This window comes from Vidua chalybeata, chromosome 6 (genome assembly GCF_026979565.1).
Source record: "Vidua chalybeata isolate OUT-0048 chromosome 6, bVidCha1 merged haplotype, whole genome shotgun sequence".
NCBI lineage: Eukaryota > Metazoa > Chordata > Aves > Passeriformes > Viduidae > Vidua > Vidua chalybeata.
In genome coordinates, this window is record NC_071535.1 from 59527349 (window position 1) to 59548376 (window position 21028).

Sequence of the window (21028 nt, forward strand, 5' to 3'; positions counted from 1 at the left end):
GGCTGTTCATGAACCAAAGCATGGGAAGTTAATACACCCACCTCGGTGGCACAGCTGGTGCTGTTCTGCCATCTGATGGCAGAGCTGGGACAGAACAAGGCTCCTTCCTGCCTTTCCAGGGCACGTTCCTGGGGGTGTGTCCCACCAGCAGGATAAATGTCAGCGCAGGGGATCCTGCTGCTGGCTGTGTTGTAATGGGAAATGAAGGAAATATCCCCTCCTTGTTCATTTATCCTGTCTGGCCTGGCTTTCCCCATCTCTCTTTGTGCTTGGGCTGCCTTTGCTTGTGCTCCCCACACCCTCACACTGCTCTGGGAGCATCAGGAGCAGAGGACAAAGTTCCGATTTTAACTTTTTTGACATTCCCCCCCTCTGTCTCTCTTGTTCTCTGTGTCTCCATTTCCATGTTTAAAAGTGGGAATTGTGTATCTTGAAGTCTTTTACAAGCCCAAATCCACTCCCTAGATTTCAGCCTGGAAATACCCCAAATTTAAAGAGTTTTAAATCCACTTTTCTACAGTTTTGGCACAACTTAAATAGCTTTATGAGCATGATACTTCTTCAGTGTTGTCTCCTCATTTCTGGCTTGGTCTCCCAGTAGCTGAGGGCCGTGAGCCTGCTCGTGATTGCATTTGATTGTGGGTCCTGAAAAGAAATGATTTAGCCATGGAGACTGAGCCTGGAAGAGAGCAGACAGACCCTGGGCCAGAGTCCTGTAACAGGGTGAGCTGGTCTCACTTGGCTGGTCAAGAGCAAATACAGGGATTACTCCTGGACTTCCTTCTCCTGGGCTTTAAAGCTCGTTTGACAGGTCATTCATCTCCTCCTACTCTTTGGACTCAGCTCCATCTCCCAGCAAGGCAGAGGGACCCACTGTGAACCAGGCTGTGCTGGAGTCACCTGCAGTTCTCTCCTTTCACCTCCTGGTCTTGATGTGATGTGCAATGCAGACACAACTGACAGCATAGCCAGGCTGATGTAATACATTTTTATTTTATTTTAAGTATGTTTCTGAAAAAATCTGCAAGGATTCATCTCACTGCTGCCTGCCTGAGATGGCGTATTTATGTATTTTGAGCATATTCTGTAAGCACTGTGATACTGTAAATCTTTACCCATGCCGAGGAGGCATTGAAATGTTTCCACTGTGCTCTCCAAAAATCAGGTGATGTACTGGATTTATTATTTTTTATTTCTATTTACCTCGAGGAGCTGCCACTGTGCTATTAAGACTTTGCATTTCACAAAACATTCCCAAGGGGAATAAGCTGGGAGTTAAGTGACCAACTTGCTTCTGACTGTTGCTGATTTGTTCAATCCATATGCCAAATATTAGCTGAAAAGCATTAGTATTGATCTGTCCTTAAAAGGATTTTGAGATATTTAGATCAAATACTTCAGCTAAGCACAATTTTGTTCCCTCTCTCTTCCTTTGTTTGTCCTTTCCTAATTAATCAGTTTAAGGCTGGACTCCATCTAAGAGAAGCTCTGGCTGATATCAATGCATTGTGCTCTCCCTCTGCAGGATTTCTGCATTTGCTGACATTGTTCACCTTGTTTGGTTTTGGTCTTGTTTGCTTTGAAAGGTAAAATTTCTGTCTGGGGGAGGACTCAGCTACAAAAGGAAAATTGCTCATCACAGATCCAGGTAAGTGAGGCTGTATTTATAATCCCTATATATTCGGAAATGGAAAAATGGAGCTGCAGTGAAAAGTGGGAAAAGGCCAGCAGCTGCTGTTTCTTTTAATTCTTGGTTTCCAGTCACTTTTGGCTGGTACATCAACTATTGAGCATTGCAGGATGAAAAAATGCATTTTGCGTTAAAATTGTGCTCCTTTTGTTTTGCACAGGGGACTCAAATACATCTTGATGCATATCTAAAATCCTGAATTAAAGAAAATGTTCTGGGAAACAGCTTCTTAGGGGGTTTCTGTGGGTTCTCATTGCCCCAAGTCCTCCTTTGAACATTCTTGCCATTGTGCACTTTTGCTTTGTGCCCTGATGGGCCAGCTGGAGAATTTAGGAGGGCGTGGAGAGCTGAAGTGAAAACATTATCAAAAGTTATATCAAAATTATTCAGTTTTACTGCTCCCTCTGAGTCCTTGCTGGAGTTCATTGGAGGCAATAAAACACAACTCAGTGTCTCTCTGAGGCAAGAACCCTCAGCCCTTTCAGTTTTGGGGTGGGCTGTGATGGGAACAGTGAGGGAGGAAGTGTTCAAAGTCTCTCAAAGTCCTCTGCATCCAAAGGAATCTGATCTGTGAGCAGATCTGTAAGTCTGACTAATACCTGGGGGGATGTGGAGCAGACTTAAGCTGTGCCAGGGGTGGGAGCAACTTTCTTCTTTAAACTCCAGAGTTACTGGGTGACTTTTAACTTCTGCTGTGCTGCTGAAAGCCTACAAAGCTCCTCTGCTCTTTGGGGACCTTCACCCCCGAAGAAAAGGGATTTCATCACGCCTGGAGTGTGACAGGTGATACCTCAACATTTCCGAATACTTGGCTGAGGCACATTTGTTCAGCAGAACTAGGCAGGAACTTGGAGCACAAGCTTGCCACGAAGCTTGGGACAGAATTGAAAATTCTGGATCTGCTCTGAGGACAGCTCTGTGTCTAGAGCAGCCCCGCTGAAGTTTCATGATGGATTTTGATGCTTTAAATTGTAAGTGGGGGCTACATTTGGAAGGAATGGGCTGTTCTCTCTAGGGCATGTATTCATTCCTTTGCATTGGCACTGGCATTCAATTTTTGCTTAAAAGCTTTGGTCAAGAAACCAATCCTGCTTTTAAAAGCAAATCCAGCTGCATAAAACAAGCTCAGGTCTCCACAGAGCCTGGCCAGGGCTGAGACTGGCATGAGGGGAATGGCAGCAGCACTTCCATGGGAGATGGGGCAAAACTGCCCTAATTCTGGGTTGGTTTAAAGCCATCAAGGATCTGCAAGCACTGTGAGATCCCATATCAGGTGTTTTGGATCATCTGTGAAGGATTTGCTTTGTGGTTTTCAGCTGTCAGTTTGTCTTTGGTAGAGAAACAGGCACTTGTCAGCACCGTTTTTATTAATAGATGGAATTAAATAGGTTCAAAATTATACTGGCTTTCAATTTTTGTCTCTGACCTTTTTATAAATAATTATTTTCTTAATTTTCAGGCAAACAATTTGCTCCCCAAAAAGGCTTGGGTGACTGAAAAATCGTGGATGTGAATCTTTCTGGAAAATGAATCGATAGCACAGTGAGCATTATTATTGCAAAGTTTTAGTTTGTAGGTTTTTTTTTGCAATTTTTACACAAACCTAGCTATAATCCTAAACTAGAAGAGCAGATTAACTAGGATTCATGTGGGAATATTGAGCTGAAAACTTGCAGTTTGTCTTTTGCAAGTCAGGTATATTTATCAGTGATCTCTGCTGGTCTAAAAAAGTGCATGAATCCCAAAACCACAAATCCCAAGTGAAGGTGTAGCATGGTTTTGCTTTGAGATGTGACTTTATTTGTACAGAGGGAAATAACATGGTTGGGAATTGCAGCTGCCTATTCCAGTGAGCACTTTGTCTTTCCTGACCAGTGAGCAAAGTGTAAATTTATGAGTTTTCTAAGCATGTGTAGAAAGCCTGCATGCTAGAATAAAAACAGATTTGAAGCCTTCTGAAAATGGAGTGTTGCTTTGTATTGTCTCTGTCTCAACTACAGCAGTGGCCAGGAGTGGTGCTGGCAGAGCTGCCTGCCAAATCTGCCAGTTTTAGGGGCAAGAGCAGCTCTGTCTGCAGGGAACAGCTTCAGGAGAACTAGAAACAGGCAGCAGAAGAGGAGAACACAGAATAACAGGACAAGAAAGCCCCCCCTTCTGTTCTGCCATCCCTGGTAAGTGCAGCTTGGGCAGAATGTGCCCCTCTGTGCTTTTTCTGTCTGACCCCTTTGATGCTGCACAAAAAGTGATGCCTCTCTGTGAGAAATTAGAATGTGCTGATTGTTTCTCCATCTGCCCATTGCTTCTCCATCTTCTATTCCACATCAGTGGCTCGTGTAGCATCACTCATAACCACAGGGATGGTTTATTCTTGTTTTTATGCCCTCCTGTTGTGGTGGATGAGCGCAGAGCTCTGCTGTGCGTGGAACTGGTCTGGGGGTCTGTTTTGTCCCTGCAAAATACAAATGAATCCCTGAAGGAAAGCAGCTGTCAAAAGTTTTTGATTGGAGCTGGAATCATGTTGGTGATACAGGTTTCAGAAGTGGCAGAAATGGACGTTTCCTCAGGACTAGGAGGAAAACTGCACTCATAGTAAATTCTGCACCTATAACAGAAAAAAACCCCAGCTGCAACTCAATGTTTCTAGGATGGGGTTTATATTCAGTTCTTATAAAACTGCATGTTGAGAATAAAAGCTGGGGTTTGTTATCCTTTGACTGGCAGGGGAAAGAAGGAAAAACTAGAATTGAATAAACACATAAATGATTGTTGGGGTGGTCACTGATGGTGGATTGGTGGGCATTGTTATTGGGAAACCTTTGGCCAAACAATAAAACACTGAGCACGGTGCCAACAACATTATAAACCTGTGCTGTGTTTCTCAGGTCTGTAATATTGGCTAAATATAAGGTGTGCAGGAAATATAAAGTATTGCATCCTCAAAAGCTGTAGAAATTGTTGGGGCAAATAGCAACTGATATTCTCTTCATGTGAGTTCTATTTCCATGTGTAGATCTGCCTGGGTAAGTTGTTAGCAAAGCATGCCACGGTAAATTCATTTTGCCTGAAAAAAAAAATTAGTTTCAGAGAGGATTTCAGTATTTTACAGCAAAGACTTCAGTGATGGGTAGAAAAACCATGCTCTGTTAAATTTGGTGTCTTAGATTGTAAATGGGGGTGTGTATTCTATTCCCACCTGTCAGAGCTGGGGCAGTTCTCTGCTGTTCTTTGGGCAGTTTTTTCTTTATCTCTCCCACAGCCAATCCTCCCTCCAGGAGATCTCTTCTGTTCATGGGCCATTAATTATTAATTATCTTCTGTCCATGGCCAGTGAGTGTCCCTGCATGGCTGAGAAAATTCCATCATCCCATGGGGAGATGCTCCGCCCAGGGGAGGAGCCAAGCATTCCTACCTGGATACAATCTGACCTTGGGAACACCACAGCAGCCTTTGCCCACTGCATCCCCAGAGGAGCAGCTTTCTGCCCACTGCATCCCCAGAGGAGCAGCTTTCTGCCCCACTGCATTCCCAGAGGAGCAGCTTTCTGCCCCACTGCATTCCCAGAGGGAGCCCAGGCCCATCTCCAGCAGCCCTGGAGCTTCAGAGGAAAACTCCAGCCTTGTCCAGGATCCTGCTCCAGCAGAAGCACAGCTGGCACTGCAGGAGGGCTGAGCCACCCTGGAATGGCACTGCTGCCACCACCCTGACCCACAGGCTGCCACGGCCTGCTCTGACTCTGCCAGTGGTCTGTTTTCTTTTTTGGTACTATTGCATTTGTATTTTTAATTTTCCTAGTAAAGAACTGTTATTCCTACTCCCATATCTTTGCCTGAGAGCCCCTTAATTTCAAAATTATAATAATTTGGAGGGAGGGGGTTTGCATCTTCCATTTCAAGGAAGGTTCCTGTCTTCCTTAGCAGACACCTGGCTTTACAAACCGAGACATTTGGAAAACTCATTAGTGGAGGTAAGTGCTTTGTGGCTGGATTAATGAGTAACCTCTCCTTCAATGAGTTGTTGTTGCCCTGCAGTGCAGGGTTTGGGGCTGGGTTTCCCTCTCTGTGTCACAAACCCTCTGTGTTTTCACTCAGCCCCAGGGTGAGCCTTTCCCCCAGCTGCTGCTGCTGGGGCTGCTCTGTGTCACAGAGCTCTGTGCTGTGCCAGCTGCTCTGCAGAAAGGCAGGAGGAAATTTCACATCTTAAACAGTTTTAGGTCCTGGTGGTTCTGCTTGGCAGTGACTAGCTTGGGAGGCAGTGCTGATATCAAGAAGCTGCACTGGTTTCACCCTCTTAAGTTATCTACATGAATGTTTTCTTTCCATGAGTAATTCTTACGAAAGTTTTGCCTGATTCCTTGATGATTCAGAACAAATAATGTTAAGCATGATTTATGATTAAATAAATAAAATTAAATACTTTCAAATTTGCAACAAGGTTATGATTTATCAGGATACCCATGGGGTACAAACACAACACAGCAGGTCCTCCCTTCCGTTGTCTTATATCTTAAAATCCAGACTATCCCTTTTTTGGAACAATTAATGATAACAATTGTTCCTGCTTCCTTCATGAAGATTTATTAATTTATAGAAAACAAGAATGGAAACCAGCAGCCTGTAAAGCAGTCAGGAATCTCTTGGGATTAAAAACTGCAAAGGATAGGGGCTTTTACAGTTTGTCAAAACACAGAATAAAAGTTTGGTATAATATTTATTTAAAAATTAACTTGTCACTTTTAAACTACTCTTGCATTGGAGGATAGAATTATTCAATGCTGAAAAAAATTATTTTGTAAATCTATTTTTTTCCTTTTTTTTTTTTTAATTTACTTATTCCCATTTGCCAAATACCAAATTCTTTCTGGTTAATCATAAATATTTTTTTTTAAATTTGCCTGTTTCCTCTTTCCCCTGTCCTTGTGTCTTTGCACAAGGGGAAAAAGGTGTGTGGCGTGATAATTAGGAGAGAATGGAAAAAATCAGATAAATGAACGAGCTCATTTCTATAGAAAGTTTTTTAATTTAAAAGCTGGTCTAAGTAGCATTGTGTCAGGTACACAATTGTGTCACTGTAAGCCCTAACATCAGCCATGCTAATCCTGAGGTGACAGCAAACCCCTTTTTTGTAGATGTTGGATTCCCTTGGTAGGTTGGAGAATTCCACATTTCCCAGACAGTTTGTACAAGTCTTGCTCCTCCATCCTTTGAATGCACCCTCCTGTCTGCCAGAGCAACAGCAAAATGGTCCATGATTATTGATGCTGTATTTTTCACAATGGAGAGTGTGTAGTTAAATCTATTAGAGATGTGTTTTCAATGAGTTTTTGTTGAAGTTCTCATCTTTAAGGAAAAAAATAAAATTGTGACCACTGTTCGGTTTGGGAAGTGCACTACAAAGAATTCCTCTTTTACAATTTGCTGCTGGTTGATTTGCTTCTGTCTTTCTTAAAACACAGCCAAATGAATCATTATCACTGCAGAGAATTGTTTCTATATTTTCCTTTAGAAACACATAAAGGGTGTCAGCTTCACTCAGCCATCAGTAGATGATGATAATAGTGAGTTAAGAAGTAAATTTGGCATAGTTATAGATGTTCTGGAGAAATCCAGCCACTGGTTTTGGTCATCAAGGTCTATTGTGTATTTTGACTCTTTGTCAAAATTATTTTCGGTACAAATGCTAGTTGTAAAGAGATTTCTGAAATTCATAATGAAATAGTGATTTAGTTCCAAAATAATTTCAAAACTTGCTTGAAAGAGAATATCTGCACATGTTTTTCTTAGCCAAGTTTAGCTTTAGCCTGGGCAGTTTGTATTAGGGATAATAAGATCTGTTTCCTGACATGGCAGACTGGATTTTGCACTAGGGCATGCCTTCCAATTCAGTGTTACCAAAACAGAAATAAAACTTGAATCCAGACTGAACCCTTCCTTCTTTTCCCCCCACAGATCCCAAGTGTGGGCAGAAAGTGCAAGAGACCAGCCCGTGGAGTTATTTTGTCCTTTTCACTCTGATTGTTGGGGGAAACCAGGTGAAGCAAGGCTCACACCCATGGCAGGTTTGCACAAGCAAATGTGGTTTTATCTGCAGAACAAAGCCCTGGAGAAGAGAAGGCTTTGGGGTGACCTCATTGCAGCTTTCCAGTACCTGAAGGGTGCCTACAAGAGAGCTGGAGAGGAACTTTTTACCACAGCAGCGAGTACAGGACCAGAGGGAATGGCTTCAAGGTGAAAGAGAGTAGGTTTAGATTGGATACTAGGAAAAAATTCTTTACTGTGAGGGTGGTGAAGCACAGACTGCCCAGAGAAGCTGTGGCTGCCCTGTCCCTGGAAGGGTCCAAGGCCAGGCTGGATGGGGCTCTGAGAAAACTGGTGTGGAAGGGCAAGGAGGATTGGATCTTTAAGGTGCCCTCCAACCCAAGCCATTGTATGATAACGTATTGTTGAACTCCAGCCTGCTTATAAGAAAAGCTATGGAACAGGTGGAGAGGACTCAGAACCCATCCTGCTTCCTGATAAACCTTTGTTTATGATTTTTATTTTGTTCATGGCTCTTTCTGGAAGAGTATCTGTAGATGAGTCCGTTGTAAATGGGTGAAAGTGCTCAGAAATAGGACACAGGACACCACCCCAAGTCCCTGGCTACTGCCAGGCATCCTTGATTTGCAGTGCTCCCAAAATTCTCAACCAACCAGTCACCTTCACAGCCTGAGTACCTCAGGGACTTGGGGTTTAGTACAGGTGTGTTGCTTTTCTCCTGGCCCCACGGCACAGCAGAGGGGAGAGCAGCAAGCTTTAGGATGTCTTGGCTCAGGGATTCTGAGAAAGCCATGGAAGTGTTCGTGCTGGGAATGCAGCTCGTGCTTTGGCTGTGTGACTCCTCAGAGAGTACCCAGGGGTGCTCTCCCTGCTCTTCCCCAGAGGCAATCAGAGCAGACACAAAGATTTTCTTTATTGGGAGTGTCTTTTTAAATGCTGCAGGTTTCCCTGAAGAGAAGGCAGAAGCATTTCTGTGGAGGCACCGTTGTTTCTGCTCAGTGGGTGGTCACAGCAGCTCCTTGCACCCTGGACAGGTATGGATGGGATATTTCAGGAGCAGGCTGCAGGTGCAGGAAAACATGGATTGGAAACGTGTGTGTGCTGTAGCATCCCTTTGTGGTGCTTACTTACAGGTGCTACCCTTTTGTTTGTGATCAGTATTTTTCATGTTTTTACAGAAAGGGAGAAAAAACCCTCTGAACACCTCAAAATAATTAATAAATAAACTTACAGAGATAGACAAAGAGTGTTTTTGGAAGTCTATGTAAAAAATTAATTTGCAGCAGAATAAATTTTATACTCATTGGTTTTGTGTTCCCTTGCTGCACACCTGGTCTGGTACCAGGAACCCTAAGGCAGGATTCACTGTGGTTTTAAGTTTTTTTTTTTTTAATCAACTCAGAATCACAGAGAAATGACCTTATTTATTCTGCACTTTTCTATGTTCAAATCTTCCCTCCTCCTTCAAAAAGCAGAATGGCTAAACACTTTTAAAACCAGTAAGAGGACCTGGTTTCTTAGTCGACCACCAAATAATGGTCAGGCCTGCAGCAAAAGGATTTTTCTTCTCAATCCTTTTCATCTCCCAATTCCTCCTAGAGGGCTTACTCAGCTCTTGCTGTCTGTACATCTTAAGTGCTGTAAGATCTGAAGATGAAAGGTATTGGGTATCAGAAGTAGTAATTTCTCAGTTTAAAAACAACTCAATTTTTCACTTCCATTTTCTCACTTTAATTTTTCTGTTCCACAGGAACCTACTGCAATACTTGCATGTCACTGCAGGAGAGCATGGCTTGGGGCTCAGGGAGAGCAGTGAGCAGACACTGCCTGTCACATCTGTCATGCAGCACCCCAAGTGTGACCCCAGGACTCCAATGAACTCTGACATTGCCCTTCTGAAGCTGGATGGCACCTTCAACTTCACTAAGGTCAGAGGTAGCTGTGATCTTTTTCTCCATGAAGGAAAAAGTTATTGCTCTTTGCGTGCAGAAGGTAAATTGTCAATATGAGATTAATTTTACAGATTCCACAAAAATAGCAAGATTTTTCTTTCTGTTAAAAAAAGTCTCCAACACTTATAAAGGAAGCTTTTTGTAATTGGTCTTTCAAATACTTACGAATAAAATTCATGTCCCTGTGTGGCAGTTTCATCAATTTTGCCAGCAAGTCTTCCTCACCCAGGTGAAAAGTTTGAAGCAGGATATAACTGCACTGCTTTTGGCTGGGGCCATTTAAAGGAAAGAAAGCCATTCACATTATTATTTTTTTCTGAAACTAAGAGTTGTTTGCCCAGGTCAGAGCCAGAGCAAAAGTCACCTTCAACTGGCCTTAAGAATTGTAATCTCAAAATAGGATTTTGCTTCTATGCCTACCTGTGAATTACTTCAAAATGGGTAATCACCAAATCTAGACCTGCATTTGAATTTTGAAACATTTTGGAATTTTTTCAAGCAAAACTGCTTACATAGAAAAAACTGGATGTTTGCCAAAATATGCTTGCAACCATAACATGGCTTGGAGCAAGTTTCCAAGCGCTTTTTGTGGTGTATTAACAGTGACATTAAGTTTACTTTTCAACTTTTCTTCTGAACATTGATTTGTGTTTCAGATGGACTGCTCTCTCAGGGCTTGTATGAAGTCAATCTCCCAGTCCCAAACAGCAGAGAGTGTTCACGAGCACTGTCAACTTTAAAGAAACCCATCCAAGGTGACACCAGAATGTGTGCTGCATTTCCAGATGGAGGAAGAGATGCCTGCCAGCACACAGGGCCCTGTGAGCTTAGGAGTGTTTCTCAGGAGCTCTGTGTGCCAAAGTAAACAATTTCACTGTAAACTGGGAGGTTTGGATGCAGGAATTCTTTCAGAAGTTCCCTATGGGGCAATGTACTTAATGACATGATTCCATATTAATTATTGTATGGGTTGTAGAACAGGTTTCTGAGAGCAATTTTGCAGAACACTTGATAAATTAATTAATGTTGGAAAGATCCAGAGGATGAAAGTAGAAAGAATTGGATTACAGGAAGGAAAGGAAGTGGGATAAAGGTTAAGTGATTGTTCCTCACTCCTTTTTTACATGCTCAAGCACACTAGAGATGAACCCATGAGGGAATTAATCTGTCTCTCCCCTTCTTGACAATCCTGACTAAACACCCCAAAAATGTGTGTGTCTTTACAGCTCCTTTAAAAATGACTGTCCCCTGTGCTGCAGTTTTTGTTAAGGCACAAAAGAGACCCCAACAAACTCTTTAAGGCTTGCTCAGCTGTACAAGCTCTGGCTCCTGGGATTTTGCTGGGCTTTTTTCCAGGGAGATCCCTTTTGTGTCGAGGCAAGCACGGGGCCTGGAGCCTTGCTGGTGTCATCTCTTGGGGCTGGGATGTGCCTGCAGCTGGATAAGGAGTGAGAAGAAGAAACATTACAACAGAGGATCCCTGGGAATATTCCCAGACCTCAGCATGGTGCTGTCCTGGGTTCAGGAGGACATGAGTGCTGGTAATTAAGTCCCTGCAGTAATGCATCCCTCGCTTGTGACAAATCCTCTGTCTCATTTTATTTAATTTTATTTAATTTTATCTTTTTTTCAGGATACAGCACTTCTATGATTTCCTGTCAAAGCACTGCAGCATTCCACAGTCCCTTGAAGTGTGTGTTACTGACAGGCAGTTGTCAAAACCAAATTGAGAGCATTGTAAATGCACTTTGCTTCCTCCTTGGACCCTTTTTTTAAAAAAAAAAAGAATGATCCTTTCTTTTATGCAGCTAGCCAGTTAGCATGTTTATTGGAAGTTTTCTTTTTTTTTTAGTGGAAATCCACCAGTTAAAAGTATCAGAGATTCCATGTGCACTTCTTTGAAGTCACTTGTCATTTTTCTCAACAAAAACATGTTGGGTCAGAAATCTGACAACATGGGGACAAGTGCTTTTGTTCAGTCTTCCCAAAAGGCCAGGAATTCCCTCTGTGCTGGGGAACAGTGTGTGACCATCAGGCACCACTGCCAGAGTCATGGAGCTGGAGATACAAATGGCAGGGGTGAACTTTACTGAGAGATATAAGAAACTGAATTGGCATTTTCTTCTAGTTTGGGCTAATTTTGTTAAAGGGTTTTGGAGACTGTGTTAAAACTTACACAGAGAACTGAAAACTGAGGGAGGCTTATTTAAGAGGTTTAGTCAATGAGAAGAAAAAAATTGGGAGGAGAAAACCAAAATTTCCTATTAGAAACCATCTAGAATTGATGATTCAAAGAAGGAACCCCCATAATGCATCAGAGAAAAATGAAAAGGGTTTAGATTCTGAAAAAGTGCTGCTCAGACTGAGAAGTGGCCTGTCAAAGCATGGTTCATTCTGGTAGTGGCTTTTGAACTGTTTATTCGAATGTCAGCATTCCCTGAACTTGCAATTTTGTTTTGATTCCAAGCCTTAGTTTATTGTGTGTCCCCAAAAAAGCACTGGGAGTTGCCTCAGTGCCAGCTGTACAAAATTGCCATTTCACATGGACAAAAGTAAATTGTGAACATGAAACTGCAGGAATTTATTCTTCTTTTTCCTTCCCCTTCCCTATCTCTCCTTCATTAGATCTGAAAGTGAAAAGCTCCACAGATGAGTACATTACTTTTCTCCAGTATCTTCTATTTGTGTGAGAGCACAAAAAGCACCCCCCCCCCAAGTTGTTTATATAATTTATAAAGGAAGAAACCTTTTTGAAAACATTTTTGCAAGTTTTTACTGGTCTTCCCAGCATGCTGCAGGGGAAATAATCTAATAAGTACCTGACTCCTTGCATTTGTTTGTGTTTACATGGTTGTTGATAAATGTTGCTCTTACTGGGTAACCTTGCAAGCCGAGGGAAGGGCAAGAGGAGATGATTTTTGTGCTGTTCTGTTTCTGCTGACACTTGACTGAAGAGGAAAGCTTCTGCTTTTTCTATTAAAGTAATTTTAAACAGTGCATTGAACTGTTGCAAAAGTCTCCTGCTGTAACATATCCAAGGGCATTATCACAGATGGGCTGCCATGAACACTTTTGTTATGCTCTGGGGTATCCATTTTTCCTCACTGAAAATCATTTATACCGAAATCTTCATGTAGCCAAGAGTTTCTTTAAGGTAAAAAATAAGCACTGCCATTTACAAAAGAATGAGAGCCCATTGCCAGGGCTTCATTCTTGCTCCCAGATGATGGGGTTTAAAGCTGATTTGCCAGAATTCCAAATAAAAGAGAGAAAAGACACAGTATCAGTCTGCCAGCAGAAACAAAGTGCAGCTGAGCAATCCTGTCTCACAATATCCTCCAGATGTTTGAGATTTTTGGTGGAACAGCTGATTGCATATGTGTCAAACCTAATTCCTTCCATTATGATTTAACTCACAGCGTTTTGTAGTGTTCAGCATGGCAAACTCTGCACCAGTGAAGGGGAATTACATTTTCCTGTAAGGCCTGGACAGTTCTATCAAAACCACCAGGAAGCAGAGAAAACAAAGTCTTCCCCCAGAGAATATTCCCCATACAAGTGTAGGTTTTGGGGTGGTTTTGGTTGCATTTTTGTGAATGGGAACTGATTTCTTATTTCAGATTGTGTATATGGACTCTGTTTGTGCCAGAAGGGAATTACATATGGCTTCGTTTCTCCCACTTTGATGTAGAGCCAGAAGTGTTCTGATTATGATTCTTTATCAGTCTAGTCAAAAGATGACAGACTCGTGGATGAGTTTTTGTCCCCTTGTTCTTTGAAACAATCATTCAGGTTGGAAAAGACCTTTGAGATCTATAACCTGTCAGAGCACTCCTTATTCTAACAGCAAGTGCACCCAGTGAGGTGGTGGTTGATTGCTTCACTTGCTTGATTGATACATTGAGACATAGGATCTGAAATAAAAGTAAAAGCATGTGGGAGGTGAGGAGGTTGGAAAATGCCTGGTAGGGAACTGTATCACACTTCTGGTGTCAATGATTTTCAATTTTTAATAGAGTGAATCTATTTGGGCTAATGGATTAATAAGGAAAGTAGAGGGATGAATAGGAAATTTCCTTTTAATCCTAAAATTTTATAGTTAAGTATTAGAAACGGTACATGCAATTTTTCTCCAGTAACTGAAGGCTTTAAAACAGTGATTATTCTCTAATGTTATGTTTCAGGGAAATTCTGTGGAGGAGATCTTCCATTACCTCTTTTGATTGGCTGCAATAGCATAAGGCTGAAATTTGTTTCTAATGATGAGGATTATGGAACTGGTTTTTCCATTACCTACAAAGCTCTTACACCAGATATTCTTCCTGGTAAGTTTAAGCCAAGTAATGTGCCTGCCTACATTCTTGGGTGGGGACCTGGAAAAAAAAAAAAAGGGGAAAATAAGCCAGAGGAAGCTCCTGTGGTATTTCTGTGTGGATGATGCTTTCATGGGGGGCCTTGAGGGAGGCAGCTGAGGCTAAAACATGTCCTGGAGAATTGTGTTTGGTTTTTCTGTGCACAGCAGTTCACCAGCCCTAAGGATGGGCCCAAGGGCCACCTGCTGAGTCTTCAAAGAACTCCTGATGTTCCTGTTCTGACAGCATTTCCAGCTGGTTCTTTCCTTTCCATTTTTGTCTGCCTGGATTTCCAGGTGCTGGCTGTGAGTCCCTCTTTGAAGAAGGAATGCTGGAGAGTATGCACTACCCAGAGCTCTACAGCAACCTGGCAGGCTGTCAGTGGCTAATCATCTGTGCTCCACAGGACCACGTAGTCAAGGTATAACATGAATTCTTCTTGTGTCTACATGATGGAAATGGGCACCACTGAGTGAACAAGAAATTATGCAGCTAAGGCCAAACAAGATCAAGCAACGTGAGCATGAATAATGCTGCTGGGTGCAGTTAAGACAGATAGGTTTGGATTTGTCCTTTAGGTTATGGTAAAATAGGATTTCCTGGGTTAAATTTTATCATGACAGATTCTTCTAGGAAATTTAATGTTTATGTATCACCTGTGAGAGGTCTGAATGTCACAGAATCCAAACCTTGCAGGAATCACTCACAATCCTAAAGACCCTGTAGATCTTTGATTTTTTTCCATATGACTTGCACAACAAAGTTCACTCTTTCATTTTTTAATTTGAAGTTTACATACCAGTCCTTTGAAGTAGAAGAGAGTGAAGATTGCTCCTATGATGCCATGACTGCGTATGAAGATGTAGGAGAAGAGGAAGAAATTGATTTGACTTTTGATATTTTATTTTGGGGATGTTCTATTTATTTTATAACTTTCACTAGCCTTATTGTCCAGTGTAAATAAAGTTTGCTTGTAGAGTCTCAGGTAATGTTATAGGTACTAGTTTCAGTACCTTGAAAAATGCAGGTATTGATAATTCTTCTCAACTTACAGAGGCAAAGCCACATCGAAGTGAACTTTTTTTCAGTGTTTAAATTCAGTGTGAAATGCAGTTCTGAATTGGTTCCAGTGAAGCAAATACATAGCACAGTAATTTGGGTCTATAGGAATGATCACACACAAAGCACCCAAGACATTTCCTTTTCAGAGTCCAGCTGTTCTTCACTCCAGAGCATCATTCATGTAATTTTTGCCACTTGGCTTATAGTAAATGAGAGGAAGTCCTATCCCAAAAAAACCCACCTGTTTTCAGCACTTGCTTGAAGCTGGTGCTTAGATTAGGGAAAATCAGGTAGCTGGGGTGTTTCATTTGTGATGAAGTTTGTGGGTGCTGCAATAGACTTTATATAAATGTTGTGCAATGATGCCAGAGACTCCTTGTTCTGATGAGGAAACTGCTGAACAGGCTGCCAGGAATAGGTCAGTCCTTCAGCCTCAGCCTGCTTGTCTCTTGGTCATGGTTACCTTTTACCTTCCTGTCTGAAAGCTGGAATATACAGAATATTGTGCACCCACTGTTGAAAGAGAGAAGAATTAAAAAGTACCTGTTAATTTGTAGTGAGCCTTTGCTTTCTCATTTTTAGTCAAATCTTGTGGATTTGCCCTACCAGCACCTGTTCCAAGCTCCTCTGCTGTGATGCTGGTTGTCTTCCACTCTGATGAAACAGAGACCTTTGGAGGATTCAGAGCTACATTCTCCTTTGTTCATGTAACAGGTAACAGAAAACCAAATAGAAACTTGGGGAAATGCCTCCTTGGGGCAGCACAAAGGGCTCTCCAGTGGATTGGCTGTTCAGAATTATTTTGCTGTAGGAGATTCTCATCTAACAAATTCTTTCAGTACAATGTAAAGGACTGTGAACCTCTTCAGGCATTAAACGAAGACCTAATGAATGGTGAAGACAAACAATTAATCTGGCTAAAACCTGGGAGTTGTGTCTGTGGCACATTTTAAATAGCACTTTAATACTGTAATAGCACAGATCCCTACAGCAGAAATCTGTTTCTTCTACAAAAATAAATAAGGAAATAAAAGTTATTCTATAATACAAATATTGCTCAAGACATCCTGCTAACACACTCACCACCATAATTTGCTAGATTTAAATATTTTGAATTCAACTAAAGAAGAAGATTTTGAAAACATGAATGTTACTGAAGAAGAAATAAAGGTTACAACAGGTTACAAAGGTACAAAAACCTTATTTATGCTTCCTTCATGGGACTAGAGAGTACCTTTTAGACTATAAATTCTCAAAATACCTAGTGGTTGCAGTTGGTCCAGATTTTTTTAGTAAGATATTTTGAGGAAATAAAAATATGCACAGTGACATTTACATGCTTTGGCTTTAGCAGAACCTAATTTTTCTTGTTTCCTTCATCTTGCTAAGTGATGTACAGCAATTCAATAACATTTCAGCTTGTATGTCAGTTTACACCTACTTCCTTTGGTGAAAACAATTGCAAAGACAACGGAGTAATTGAAAATAACCATCAGCATTTTAGAGCTGCCCTTTCCCCCTCTAAATAGTCTATGGTAAATGGGATGAGTCCCTGTTCATTGTAGGTTTGAGGCTAAAACTTTTGAAGTTAAGTGGTAGCTTTCATCTCGGTGAAGCTCTGTTTTTGCTAGGATCATCTCCTCATGGTAGTCTAAACACTTGCATCCTTTTTGATAAGGGAAATTGGAAGGTTTAGTAAAAAAGGTGGAGCTTGAAAAGCTGTGGGGTTACCCTTAACTGGAATGTTCTTTACTTCTCCCAGTCTTAACCTCTAAAACACTTCTTGGAACATCAGTTTCAGAGGATGCTTGTGGAATGCCTCCAAACCAACCCAGGTTCCTCTTCAGCAGGATAACTGGAGGTGAAGAAGCTGTGCCCTACTCGTGGCCTTGGCAGGCCAGTGTGCAAACTGCAGATGAGCACATCTGTGGAGGAGCAGCCCTTGCCCAAGAATGGGCTGTCACAGCTGCCTTCATTCCAGGTGAGTGCACTGGGACAAGCCCTTCCCTGGGAATGTCCATAACTGCACGCTGTGTCCCTGCAGCCTGCTGCTTCCATCCAGGGTGGCACAGGGTTGGTTACACCTGTTACAGCTTACACTGCCTCTGGATTCTTCTGCTCCACACAAATGTGCTAGGAACACAGCAGGTTTTAAGACTGATGGGTTTCAGGACTGCTGTTATATCAGCCTGACAATGAACATTTTTTTTTTTTCCTTAGGGAAGTATACAGAGACTTATGGATGGTGATAACAGGACTTCAGGATCTTACAGAGGAAGAGTACACACAGGTACGGTGTGCTCTGCTTAGTAATGAAATACAAATCAATCTTTCAAAGTAGTTTTTATTGTAAATGTGATTCCCAAATTCTCCATGATGAAGCAATCCAACAGCCTGAACGCTGATCCTAACCTGCATTTATGCAACAGCTTTTGTGTGACTGTGAGCACAGATCTGTGCCTTCACTGAGCTCCAAAGCTCAGAATTCCAGAGGATGTGGGAGTGTGAGGTGTATTGTCTCTGCAGTCACTGGTGATATCATCAAGACAGAAAGATTAGGGCACAAGTTGCCACTTTGCTCAGACTGGATAAATGTTTTTCCAAGACTGTCTTCCGACCCTTGCTGGATGTTTTCTGCATATTCCCTGTTCCATGTCGCAGATGCATAATCTTGACTTCTTAATATTGGAAAGCTGGCGGTTTCTGGAGCTGCTTCTAAATGCGTTCCCTTCTTAAGGCATCTTGGAAATTTGTAACACCAAAGTTACTTAAAGCCTCACACTCCCAAGTCTTTCAGAAAATGTCAATGCCTTTGCTTTCCTAGAAAAGGTCAGCCAAGCAGTATTTTATACACCCAAATTTTAACAGGACCACTCTGGACTCTGACACTGCCCTGCTGCAACTGGCTGAGCCCTTGGAATTCAGCCCCTCCGTGCTCCCAGTGTGCTTCCCTGCCGAGGAGGAGGTACTGCAGCCCTGGAGGATGTGTGTGGTCACAGGGTGGGGCGCACCTGAAGCAGGTATGCAGTCTTTGCTGCTTGGGCATGTTGTGGCTGTGTTTTGAATACCACATTCTGTGCTGGAACAGTCCTTCTGTCTATACATTAGCTTTTGGAGAAGAGATATGTTAAAAAGTTTTCACTTGTCAGCTAGATGTGAAGGGACATGGGTGGGAGGAGAGAAATCAGGTAATGTAGACTGAGACCTTTTGAAAAGGAGAGGAGTAAAGCTTCCTTCTGGAACCACTAATTCATGCCTCTACTGGATGATGTGTTTTAATTCCAGAGAGAGAAAAGGGAAGTGCAGCAGCTGGAAGTCCCCATCCTGGCACCTGAGCGTATGTCAGAGCTATTACATAAACCTTCCCAGTAAAGTGACCCAGGGGATGATGTGTGCAGGATTCCCTCTGGAGGAAGGCAAGGACTCATGCACAGGAAGTTACCCTTGGACCAGATGGGTTCTAGAAAAGGGAAATGCAAAACCTCCCAAAGCTGTTATCTTGCAAACAGGCTGTGGTGATTTACAGTGAAAGACTCCTTAGCAGTCAAACCCACATTGCAAAAAGAGTTACTTCCCTTGAACAAAGGTTGTGTTCAAAGAAAGCTTTGTCTTTTCAAAATGGAAAACTCCAAGCATGTGAGCAGCTGGGATCTCTCCTTGCTGAACTGAGATTTTAAAAACAGCAGGAGTGATGTTAGCTCGTGACAAGGTTCCTTTGTCCTTGTGCAGGGTGATTCTGGAGGTCCATTAGTTTGTCCTTCAGGAGACAACTCGGGGTTTTACACTCTCCATGGAATTACTAGCTGGGGCTTGGCATGTGGAAGGAAGAACTACCCAGGAGAATACACCAATATTAATTTTTTTATTGACTGGATCAAGAAGAATATTAATAATAGTGGTATATATGAAAAAAAAACAACCATTAAATGAATATTTTTGCTATTGTTAGATGATTAATTTGAGTCTTTTCCAGGGTGCCATTTTTATATTTGGGTGTCCAGTACTCCTTGAGATCTTGGCTGTTTAAAATATCCCTAGCTGAATACCCAAAACGTAAGTCAGCAGTAACTTCTGAAAATCTTACTTCTTCCAGTTGTATTATTATTACTCCATTCTCTACTGCATCTCACGTGTGGATGAATGTTTTTCCTTGCTGTGGCTTTGCAGCTTCATTTCTCAGGGTCGGGAGGAAGTAGAGGAGCATGAACTGACACGTGGTGGTAACTGAGTCCACTTTGACAAGTTTACAGCCTGTCTTCACTGATGATCTTTGCAGAGTTTACCCTGTTTTATATTTCTTTTTTTCAGAGCTCCCCCTTTTCATTGTGTGACTGTCAAAAGAACAGTTCTGATGGATTCTGTTGTAAAACATTCCCAAAGCACAAATGTCATTGAAAACAAAATTTGCTGGGAGCATGCAGGTTTTTGACTGATGAACAGATTCCAGAGTAGCTGATACTTACCCTGGGAAATTTACTGCTGATTTACCTGAACTGAGACTTTGGCTTTTCACGTGTGTTGGAGCAGTCACAAGTTACCTGCAGGCTTCTGACACTCTGTTAATCCATCTTAGAAGGGAAAAGAGGGAAAATAAGCCACATGAGCCAAGCATGTCCTTGCTTGTCCTCCTTAAATGTAGTGCTGGAGAGTGTAAAAATACTGCAGGATATTTTTAATACAGTCTCTGGTTTTACAAATTGTTTGGTGTTTAAACAAAAGTGTTTGAAAAGACAGGTGTTACAGGCCAAGGGACCATGCAAGAACTGACAGCTATCCTAATTAATCTATGCATTAACTCGTAACTAGCAGTTTGCTTAATGTCCAAAAGGCTGCTTATACAGAAATCTCAATGGTCCAGATAATAATTGGATATCTCACTCAGTTTTTGTTGATATTAATGGCAAAACTATTTTGAGAGTTTTTCCCATACATGCATTTGATGCCAGTAACCCTCCTTTTTTTATTGTATTAGTTTTGAACCTCGGTTCTTTAGGTTTTTTTTTAAACTTTCAATTTTATTCTGTAGCTGGGGAAACAATAATCTCACTGCTTTTATTCTCCACTTTCTTCTCTTCACTGTAAAGTTTGAGGCAAAAGCCCACAAAATATTGAGCACGAGTTTTTTGTGAAGCTATGAAAATGTTTAACAGTGGAAGGGTTATGGGCAAATTGAGATTCAGTGATTCAGATTAACAGCTGTGTTACATTATTGATAGAGTATGCATCCTCTATTTTTGCCAAGCTCTCTGAAGAGATCTTCAGAGAGAAATGGAGGGAAAATATCCTTTGTAAATTTTTACCATAGAAGCCTGTTAGTGTTTGGTTATGGTGGAAGTTGCCATTAGCTGACTGTATCAGTTTATGCTGGGAGCAGATGTGTATTATCCCTTGGCTGCTATTCTGTTTTTCTTAACAGGAGCACAGTGACTTTTATCTGTTTATTAATTTAAAACAAGGATTTCAAGTGAATGTGTTCAGAAAAGCAAAAATTGTGTGGGGAGAACGACAGGTGATATCAGCTGTGATGATGTTGAATGCAGTGGTTATATACTGATAAATTGGCGTCTCTTATGAAAATTCCTGTCTTAAATTCTGTTTTACAGTGTCTGCTTTTGATTTGATTGTTATGGCACTAATTTTTTGCTTGGCTGCTTGATGTTGGGCTTTTGTGTTTCTCCTAATACGACTTTACAAGGAGCCTAGTTTTTGCTTTTGTTTGTCACATCTTTTTAGTCTCTTGTAAGTTGCCAGTAGCTTTTAGCAACAATGTGAACTGTTTTCTGATGCAAATGAAATCTTGATTTAAAAAAAAAAAAAAACAAAACTAAAAAATAATAATAACTATTACTTTCAAGGGTGTCCATGTAATGGGATTCTGTTTAATGTTTAGGTGAGGCTCTGTGACCGCAGGTTGTTCTGGTTAGCTCTGGAATGGTC

The 21028-nt window shown here is 41.6% G+C and overlaps 1 protein-coding gene across 1 annotated transcript; it reads left to right on the forward strand.

The window, feature by feature from the left end:
- Positions 1 to 666: 666 nt before the first annotated feature.
- Positions 667 to 20976, forward strand: OVCH2 (ovochymase 2). The gene is given in 25 exon segments (XM_053945890.1): positions 667 to 723; positions 5779 to 5866; positions 7636 to 7745; positions 8668 to 8759; positions 9476 to 9660; positions 9871 to 9966; positions 10334 to 10498; positions 11034 to 11096; positions 11099 to 11218; positions 12303 to 12321; positions 13092 to 13205; positions 13298 to 13381; positions 13383 to 13427; positions 13860 to 14002; positions 14326 to 14450; positions 14820 to 14910; positions 15671 to 15805; positions 16191 to 16271; positions 16893 to 17076; positions 17312 to 17381; positions 17916 to 18118; positions 18379 to 18421; positions 18423 to 18528; positions 18801 to 18989; positions 19400 to 20976. Coding segments are annotated over 25 exon segments (2631 nt in total). The 3' UTR covers positions 19423 to 20976.
- The last annotated feature ends 52 nt before the right edge of the window (positions 20977 to 21028 follow it).